General features: G+C 50.6%; 1 protein-coding gene across 1 annotated transcript in view; it reads right to left on the reverse strand.

The window, feature by feature from the left end:
* TSPAN11 (tetraspanin 11) overlaps positions 1-5,412 on the reverse strand; it is a 38,543-nt gene extending 33,131 nt beyond the window's left edge. The window contains exon 1 of the mRNA XM_022577325.2: positions 4,990-5,412. Within this exon, the coding sequence (XP_022433033.2) occupies positions 4,990-5,247 (258 nt within the window). The 5' untranslated portion in view covers positions 5,248-5,412. The remainder of the gene's footprint in view (positions 1-4,989) is intronic.
* Positions 5,413-10,096: the final 4,684 nt, after the last annotated feature.

The following is a 10,096-nucleotide window of genomic DNA, read 5'->3' on the forward strand; positions in this document are numbered from 1 at the left end:
ACCAAGACCTTGCACTGCATGACCGGCACCTGAATCCTGCCCACCTGTGGGTGGAGGGGGTGCTGTTTCCCCCCATCTCACTGCTCCGGGTGTTTCAAACTTTGGGATGTAACCATTTAGGGCTGTGAGCTAAACTCGGTGTGTGGTAACCTGTGCTAAAAAACAAAACAAAACAAAACCACCACGCTATAGAGGAGAAAGCATCTGAGTGCGCTGCACACGGTAAGGGTAAGCTTAGCCTCGTGAACGATGCTTCACGTGAGCAATTCTTATGCTTCCATGAATTTCTTATATGGGTCACATGATCCCCAAAGCCGCCAAGCCAGAGCTATGGACGTAGGAAGCGGTTAGAGATGAGGTGTGCCCCTTAGCCTAATCATAATAGCATAGCTATGCGTAACAGCTAAGCACCAGGTAGGTGTGTGCCAGACACTGTGCGAAATGTTTTCCTAAATATTCATCTTTAATTCTTACAGGTACTGATATTCCCGTTTAACGTATGAAAAACGTGAAGCTCAGTGAGATTAAGTGATCTGCCTAATGTTTTAGTCTGCTCAAGGTTGCCCTAATAAAACGCCATAGCAGAGCTTAAACAACAGAAATTTATTTCTATTTCTCACGGTTCTGGAGGCTATAAGTCCTCCAAATAAGGTGCTGGCTGATTCAGTTTTGGTGAGGACCTTCTTTGCTTACAGACGACGGCTGTCTCCTCACTGTGTCCTCATGGCCTTTCCTCTGGGCAGGCTTAGAGAGACAGCTCTCTTCCTCTAGTTGTAAGGCCAATCCCATCGGATTAGGACCTCACCCTTGTGACTTCATTTAACCTTAATTACCTTCTAAATGCCCTGTCTCCAAATACAGTCACATTGAGGGTTAGGGCTTCAATCCCTATGGGTCACAGTTCAGTCCGCAGCACCTAATCTTCCACGGCAAATAGACAATGGGGTCCCAATTTGAGCCTGAACTTGAGCCCAAGTTTTCCCGGCACCCGGGACACTGGGAAAACGCAGGACTCAGAGCTGGAGGCAGCAGGTAACGTCAGAGCTGACGGCCAGGCACACCGGCTTAGGGGTCAGAGAGAGGGGCCCCCAGCTCTGGGGCTTCGGGCAGACTGCTTCCACCTTGGTAACACAGGGCTCTCGCAGAGCCGCTCACAGCCTCGGGGCGCTGGGAGGATGCGCGTGGACGCACAGCCCAGGGAAGGCCTACAACAGAAGCTCCGTGGATGCTGGGAGCTTTGTCCACGGACGGATTCCAAGCATCCACAACAGGGCTTGGCACTTAGCACATGCTTAATAAATTCCATGGAATAGATTTTCCATTACCACTGACCAGAGTACCTGGATGTTAGCACCAGCTTTCCTTACCACCACGACAAGACCTTGGGCAGGATTCTGAACTGGGTGTACCTGCTCCCTGTCTGTAACATGAGGGTAAGAGTGATACAGCCACCAGGGTTGACCTGCGGATCACAGGGGATAATCCACGGAAGGTCATTATCCAGCAGTACCTCTCAGATGCTAGGCATCGTAACCCCGGTCTCTCCTGGTTTAGACAGGGCAAACGGGGACACTGCGGACCCTGGACGCACCCCTGATATCTGGGACTCCCGCATCTCTCTCTTGCCTGAATTCTCAGCCCCCATGCTCTCCCTGGGATTCTCACCCAGTCCGGTGGCTGCAACCACCATGGGGGTGGAGACGATGCCCATCTGAGACCCAGACCCCTGACCTGACTTCTCTCACTGGGCATCTCTGCTCAGACGGTCTCCTGGCAACTCAAACGCACCACGCCAACGTCTGACCTCGCCATCTGACCCCACGCTGCTTGCCTTCCTGGGCTCCCGCTGCGGGGATGGACTTACGTATCCTAGACACCTCTGTCCTCTCGACAGCATCCGATTAATGACCAAATCTTGTCAATTTTGCTTCCTAAAACCCTTGGCTCTCCCCAAGTACCTGATGCTCGCTGTCACCCCCTCGATGCAGGTCACCACCATCTGTTGTCCTGATCAGGGGACAGTCTAGAAGGGATGTCCACAGTGGTCATTTCTGGGTAGACAGTATTATGGGTTGAACTGTGTCCCCAGGAAGATTTGTTAAAGTCCTAACCCCAGTACCTGTGAATGTGACCTTATTTGGAAATAGGATCTTTGCAGATGTAATTAATTAGGGTACAGTCATTAGGATGGGCCCTAATCCTGTATGAGTGGGTCCTTACAAGAAGAAAATGCTGTGTAAGGACAGAGACACACAGGAAGGACAGCACGTGATGACTGAGGCAGGGCCTGGAAAGATGCAGTCGAAAGCCAAGGACTCCACGAGGCCTGCCCCCACCAGGCGCTTGCAAGAGGCAAGGAAGGTCCTACCTAGAGTCTCAGAGGGAGCACGGCCCTACTGACACTCGTTTCGGACTTGACTTTGGCCTCCAGAGCTGTGAGACGATCAATTTCTGTTGTCTTAAACAACTCAATTGATGCTCCTTTGTTACAGCCCCCTAGGAGCCTAATGCCCTGAGATATGGGCCATTTTTTTCCTTACTTATAGTTTTTAGTATTTTATCGATTATTAGTGGATACATAAGACTTTATGAGCTGGAAAAGCACACTTATTACAGTAAGTCCCCGACATACAAACCTTCCAGGTGCAAGCTTTCAAAGATGCAAACGTGCATCTGGTTCCAGCAAAGGAACCAGAACCTGCGCCATCAACGTCAGGCGTGAGTGACACTGCAGCTTCCTCCGTCTCCTGTTGCTGACGACCCTTCAGCTCTACCATCTCCCACCTCCTCTCCCTCCTCTAGTCAGTAACTCTTCCTGCCTGTTCACTCGATGGCAGCCCCTGTGTGCCAGCTCTTGTACTGGTGCTACTGTACTTTTCAAGGTACTGTACTGCAAGATTAAAAATGTTTTCTTTATTTTCTGTGTTTGTTTTTTATGTATTACTTGTGTGAAAAGTGTTATAAACCTACCACAATACAGTACTATAGAGCCGACTGTGTTGGGCACCTAGGCTAACTCTGTTGGACTTACGAACAAACTGGACTTATGAATGCGCTCTCGGAACGGAACTCGTTCGTATGTAAGGGACTTACTGTATTTTTTTAAAAAATCCTCACTCAGCGAGAATCTTAAACACCCCACCGGATTTCTCTCTGAGAATCGAAACTATCTACGCCCACACAATGACCTGATCATATCACTGTGGCTTTATTATTCCACTGTCTTCATCCACACAACTTCCCTATTCCAGGAAACGCTCGCCCAGGAAGAGAAAAGTTGCAAATAAAACAAGTTCATTGTTCGTTTCGGGAACTTTGCAAAAAGCATTTAAGCAAACGGCAGATTGTTTAACTTCTGAATAGATGGCATTGTGTGTCCCCTCTCCAAGACGCTTCTAAACCCTTGCCTTCCTGTAGGTACCAATCCTTAACTACTATACCATGATCCTTCCCAGTATTAAGCAATTTCATTAATCTTAGTGGAAGACTCTGAAAAGGCAAACACAGCCCAGCTTTGCCTCCGCCTTTCTGAGAGGCTTCTGAGAGCGCATCCTTTGCCATGGCAACAAGGAGACTCAGCCCTGCCTTACGAGCAGGTTGACCTGCTGGCTTTTTCGGGCCTTCTACAGCTAATATACCCAAAAGACTGCATTTATTGAATGCCTTCTGTGTGCAGAGACGGAATTAAGCGCTTCACATACACCATTTCAGGGCGTCTGTGAAATACACTACTAACAGATAAGCTGAGGGACTTCCCTGGTGTCGCAGTGGTTAAGAATCCACCTGCCAATGCAGGGGACATGGGTTCGAGCCCCAGTCCGGGAAGATCCCACATGCCGCAGAGCAACTAAACCTGTGCGCCACAACTACTGAGCCTGAGCTCTAGAGCCCGCTAGCCACGACTACTGAGCCCGCAAACCACAGCTACTGAAGCCCACGCACCTAGAGCCCGTGCTCCGCAGCAAGAGAAGCCACCGCGATGAGAAGCCCACGCACCGCAATGAAGAGTAACCCACGCTCGCCGCGACTAGAGAAAGCCCGCACGCACCAACGAAGACCCAACGCAGCCATAAATAAATAAATTAATTAATTAAAAAAATAAAAGATAAACTGAGGCACATTAAAAATGTTAAGTTGATTTGAACAAAACTCGATTTGAATCAGGCAGCATCCCATCTAGCGGATGCAAAGGAGCTCTGAGAACCACATACAGAACGAAAGACTTCTAGGCAGAAGGGTTGGGAACAAGGAAGTTATATTAGGCAAAACAGCGGGTTGGTCATTGCCAAATAGCTTTCGTTTAACTGGAGACACAGGCTCAGCCAGCGTAGGTGAGTTGCCTACGGCAGAGCCTGTCTGCTGACGGCAACGCCTGCACCGTTAGCCCCCTTCTGCCTCTCCAGACACATTCCAGTGTCTGGCTCTTTTGGGACCTGGTGGTATTCTGCTACCAATTATCCAGATAATTGCCTCAAGTGGACAGACTCCTTTCTTCCTGGATAACCTAGCCTGGGTGGTTTCCCCGGCGGGGAGTCGCTACAGAGACCATTCCCGATGCACAGACGCAGCCCTGGGCCCCCCAGGACTTATGTTTCTCTGCCTTGGGCCTGGAGAATGTGAATCATGAAAGGCAAATGGGCTTCGGAGGAAAACAAGCAGTTATTTGAGGCCGTCATATTTCCCACCAGGCACTGGAGCCGCAAGTTAGCAGGGGAGGGAGAGCCAGACCTTGCGGACTGAGGCCGGGACGCAAGCTCATTGCGATGCCCGGTTGCCGTGCGGTACGGACTCCACGCCAACCTGCAAGCCGAGTCTTAGGTTCCCCCTCAGTAGCAGATGTACACGTTTGCTTTCAAGTAAGCAGAATTAGCCCATGGGTGGTCTTTGATTTGGAAAAAATCAGCTCCAGAGCGATGACTCACAAAAAGCAAAGACGGCTTGACTCACGCGGTGCTGGAGAAGCGGGTGGCACGTGCCGGGTTCACTTACCCAGAAAAAGAAGTTAAAGACAGCGAGTAAATACTTCAAGTAGACGGTCAGCCAGTCGTCCTGATCGACCTTGTAATGGGCCATGGTTGCTGGGCCTGCAAAGAAGACACACGTGTGACCAGGGGTCCACAGAGGCGGCCTCGCCCGCCCAGAGCCAGGCGAGGTTCCCTTCAAAGGGCATCCTAGCCTGTCTGGCCGGGGACTCTCAGACTGGGGGTGTGCAGCCCCAAGCAAAGAGCAGAGAAACGCCAAGGTCATTGGACACAAAATGCAGGTGAACCACGCAGAATTTTCTAGCGCTGTGGATCTTGGTTTGGCCCTTCTGATGCAGGACTAACCTGCAAGTCTTCCTACAGACTCTGCACTCTGCTACTGTGTTCTTATTACCCCCCCCGTCTTAGCAGGGTGGCAGGACACAAGTTCACCTGTCCTGCACACACACACACACACACACACACACACACACACTCGGCGTGCCTGCCTTGCGGTGGAATCCTGTATCATTTGAACAGGACCTCTGCATGCGCAGGTGAGGCACGAGCCCCAAACCAGAGCATCTGTGCTGGAAAGGACCTCGATGATCCCCAGGCCACCCCAGCACCTCGACTTTCCAAAGGAGGAAGCAGGTCGGTAGACCGAGTGGTTTGGCAGTAGGATGACAAGATCTGGAGTCTGGCTCCCTGGGTTTAAACCCTGATCTGTCACAAGGTATGTGAGAATGTGGGTAGTTACGTAACCTCTCGTCCTCGTGCCCTCCTCTGTACTGGAGAGAATAATGATGCCCACGTGGCAGGGTTGTCTTGCAGATGAAATGGGATGATCTACGTGAGGTGTTGACCACAGTCCCTGGCACGGAGTAAGTGCTCTATACTGTTGGCTATTAATATTACATGTGGCAGGGGTTAGAACCCAGAGCGCCAGCCCTAAAATTCCTAGCCTTTGCCCCAGAACCATGCTCCTTCCCCTTGTCCCGATGCCCGCTGGTGGGCTCTCTGGGAACCGTGGCGTCAGTGGGATGAGAAGATGGGGGTTCATGTGCCCGGTGATCCTGTTTGCATCTAAATCCCAAAGCAGCCTCCGAGATCTCTCCTCGGGCTTCTCTCATTCCCTGGGCTCCCACACACACACGCTCTGACACTCAGAGCGTAGCTGCTCCTTGAGGAACCGTCCCCTTTAGGGGGACCTCTTTTATTCCAGACCCAGAGCAAGCAGGCCTTGGTTCTGCCCACCTCCATCTCCCTCTCCTCCATTCCCACCAGTGTCTGCTCGGGCCCCCCCCGCCACTGCCCTGCCCCGCCTCTCCGCGGCTGGTGCCGGCCGGGCCCAGATTACTTCCCCTGGAGCCACCGTGCTGAGTTTTATTTCAAGCTCATGGGCTCCTGAGACAGGGCGAGAGGAAGACAGAAAAGAAGAGGTGGCTGTCTTATTTGGGATTTCTATTTGCAGACCTTGAAGAAGGTAATTTAAGACTTTGTCTTCTTGGTAAAAAAAGACAAAACCCATTTTTCTCCGATTTAGTCTGAGAGGTAGGGTGGTGGAAAAAATACAGAAGGAGAAAAAAGGAAGCCCTATAAAAAAGTGTAAAAAGTGGTGCTAGATGGGGTCAGCCAGGCGACTGGACCGGGAGCTATTACACGGTCATTGTGCAGGTCACTGTGCACGAGGTCCTGACGAGGGACCCTCTGGGCCACCAGGGCCATTGGTAAACTGACCGTCTGTTTGGGGCCCAGCCCCTCCTGTCTGCATTCTCTTCTCCCTTTGCCTGGCCCTCCCCTCCCAGCCGGGGCCCACTGGACTCATGCACCAGAACCTTCTCTAGACCTGCAGACCAAGGGGTCAGGACCCTCTGAAGGAAACTGTATTTTTAAAAGAGTTCAGGCAGATGACAGGATTTAACAAAAGAAACATATTTCTAATGGTAAAGTTTCGGCCCTGAGGGGTAGAGAAGACAGAAGCCCACGGTGCTGTGGAATGTCAGGGTCAGCAAAAACCTCTGGACTCACTTAATCCAACCTTCTGCAGAAGGAATGAGGAAATTAATACATGTCTGAGTTAAGACTCATTTTCAAATGACCTCTCTCAAGTCACATGGCTAATGGTTGCCTAACCCCCTGTTCTGTGCTCCTTACACAGGACCCTACCATACATGGGGCCCTATGCTAGGGCTGGCAGAGGCCCCCAAAGAAGTGTCAGAACCAGCTTGGAGCCAGATGCCTGGATGTGAAACCCAGCCTTGTCATTTCCCGGCTGTGTGACCTTGGGCAAGTTACTTAATTTCTCTGTGCAGCTAACTTACTGAGCACTTATTACGTGCCAAGCCCAGGATTAAGTGCTTTACACGGGCGGGCGATCTTGTTCCAGCTTCCCAACAGCCCTATGAAGTAGGGTTATTCCCATTCCTTTTGCAAGATAAGGAAACTGAAGCTCCGACAGGTTAAATAAGGTGTCCAAGTCACAGAGCAAGTACGTGGCAAAGCCTGAACAGAACAAGGAGCTTCTGACTCAGCCCAAGCTCTTACCCACCATGCAGTGCTCTCAGGACCAGAGCTGGCCGGGGGAGGGAGCAAGGAGGACCGAGGTTGCTGATTTCCTTAATACCTGTTCTCCCCTCTAGATTAGGACAAGAATCCCCCATTTTAGTTGGGTACTTGGCCCCCTGGAGCAGACGACACTTCCCAGCCTCTCTTCCTACTGGGTACAGTCAGGATTAACTGCTCGCAAAAGGCACGGAAGCAGAAGCAGTGTATGCAACTTAAGGTATCATTTTTGGGTGTATGTTTCGTGTGCGTTTGAGAAGGTGAATCCTGTCACTGTAGGGAGCAGAGTTCTATGGGCGTCAATTAGGTTAAATTTGGTAACTGCACTTTTCACAGCTACATCCTCGCTGATTTCATGTCTGCTTGTTCTACTGTCTCTTGAAAAAAGTATATCAGACTCCCACTAGGACCATGAATTTGTATGTCCATCCTTGAACTGTTCATTTTTTTCTTTTAAAAATTTTTTTATTGAAATACAGTTGATTTACAATGTTGTGTTAGTTTCAGGTGTACAGCAAAGTGATTCCGTTATATATATATTCTTTTTCAGATTCTTTTCCATTACAGGCTATTACAAGATACGGAGTATAGTTCCCTGTGCTCTACTGTTGGGTAACTCTGTTCATTTTTGCTGCATATATCTTGCAGCTATTTTATGTAGTACATATAGATTTGGAGTTGTGATATCATCCTGGTGGGTCCATCTCTTTATCATTAGTAAATGTCATTCTCTGTCTCTAATAATCAGAAATATCCTTAAAGTGAGGAGAGGCAAGTCCCTCTTCACCCCTTCCTTCTTCTAGTCGGTTGGAATGCTGATGTAATGGCTGGAGCTCCAGCAGCCATTTTGAGGCATGAGCTGGAAAGCATGATTTGAAAAGTGTAGAGCAATAAGTTCAAAGAGCCTGGATCTCAGATGATTTTGGAGCTGCCGCACCATCCATGGGCTGCTTAGTTTATATGAGAGAACAAAAAAACGTGTAGCTTCTTTAAGGTACATGGTTGAATATTCTATTACCCATAGCTAACTTCACCCTCATGTGGTAGATGGAGTGGTGGGTACAAAGGTCTGCCAGAGCACGCGAGCAGGGGCACTGAGGATGGGGCAGTAAGACGGGTGGTGATGTTGGGCAGTGGCCACAAGCTCTTTTAACTTTACACTCCATCACTAAAATGTTTTGAGCACACCCCATAAATATGTATATTTATTTATAAATTTTATTCATGTACTATTATAGATCTATATGGTAAACATCATCAAATTAATCAAAAAGCTTAATTTTGCTTTTTTTTTTAAGATGAAAATAATTAGGAAGAGGAATTCTAAGTAGATAGTCTGTCTCCACTTTGGGGCCAACTGATGCAGGTTTTAAAATGGAGGGGTGAGAAGTGTACAGGTAGGTAGGGGTCAGATCTTGAGCAGCTAAGCCCCAGAAGTTGGACTCATGTCCTAAAGTGACGAGAACCACAGGAAAGCACGCAGCAAGGCAGTCCCTTGATGAGACCTGCATTTCAGAAAGAGTTCCCTGGCAGGGGCAGAACAGGGCTGGGGCCAACTGGGTGCTTGGGGACCAGTTAAGCAGTTGGTACAGTTGGTGCTGATGTCCAAGAAGGGGACGGGGGGTCTGAACCAGGCCCGGGGCAGCGGGATGGAGAGCAGGGGACAGACATGCACAGGCAGGCCATGTGTACATCTAGGAGGAGAAGCAGGAAAGACCTCATCAGCCTTGGGGAGACGGATGCGCGTGGGAGCGGGCCGGAGGAGAACAGGCGAGTGTGGGGTCGGCCACAGCACCACGTGCTGCTGAGAGAGCCAATCACAGAACGTGGCAGGGCTCACCTTTCCCAGAGCAGCATCAGCGGAGGGTGACTCGGGTCAGGAATCCAGGAGTGGGGGCGGGGGGGGGGGGGGACTGGAGACCCAAGGTAGATATTTTCAAATGAGAAGGCGAGGGAAGCAGCTAGAAGGCCTAGTTGAGGTTGAGAAGTGTCTTTGCATTGTAAAGAAGGGAGATTTGCATGCTCATTTCACTGGGAAAGATTCCCAGCCACCACTAAACCCTCCTGCCTAGTGACTGGGGATGGGTGGACCGGCTGAAGGTGGGGGGAGCAGAAAAGCCCGTTTCTCCCAAGTGGTTCCAGATGGGGCCTGGCAGGCAGCCGTCCTCATGTATTCTCCTCCCCTGGCCCTTCTTTCACCCCAGTTTTCCTCAGCCCTTCCCTGTGATTATGAGCAGGGGTGGGGGGACGGGGGGTGAGGGTAGGAGGGAGGGAATGGCCACGGCAGCCCCTGGAGAGGGGAAAGTGAACCCAAGCTGCCTGACTGGCCTTACCTCTCCCCCCCTCCATCTCCCCCACCAAGGGACTGGAGGAACCAGGGCTTCGGATCACCCTCCAGGACCATTTTCCCTGAGCTCTGAGGAGTGTCATGAGCCCCATTTCAGCCAAGGACGTCTCTTCTTTGGCCTTGTAACTGGCCTGCTGCCCCCCGCCCCCGCCCGCCCCTTCCTGGGCCCGCCCCTGAATCTGGAACCTTGCCCACTGACCACAGCAGTTTATCTAGGTCCTTA

This window comes from Delphinapterus leucas, chromosome 11 (assembly GCF_059928025.1).
Source record: "Delphinapterus leucas isolate spDelLeu-1000000601 "Yukka" chromosome 11, BTC_Dleu_Yukka2, whole genome shotgun sequence".
Lineage (NCBI taxonomy): Eukaryota > Metazoa > Chordata > Mammalia > Artiodactyla > Monodontidae > Delphinapterus > Delphinapterus leucas.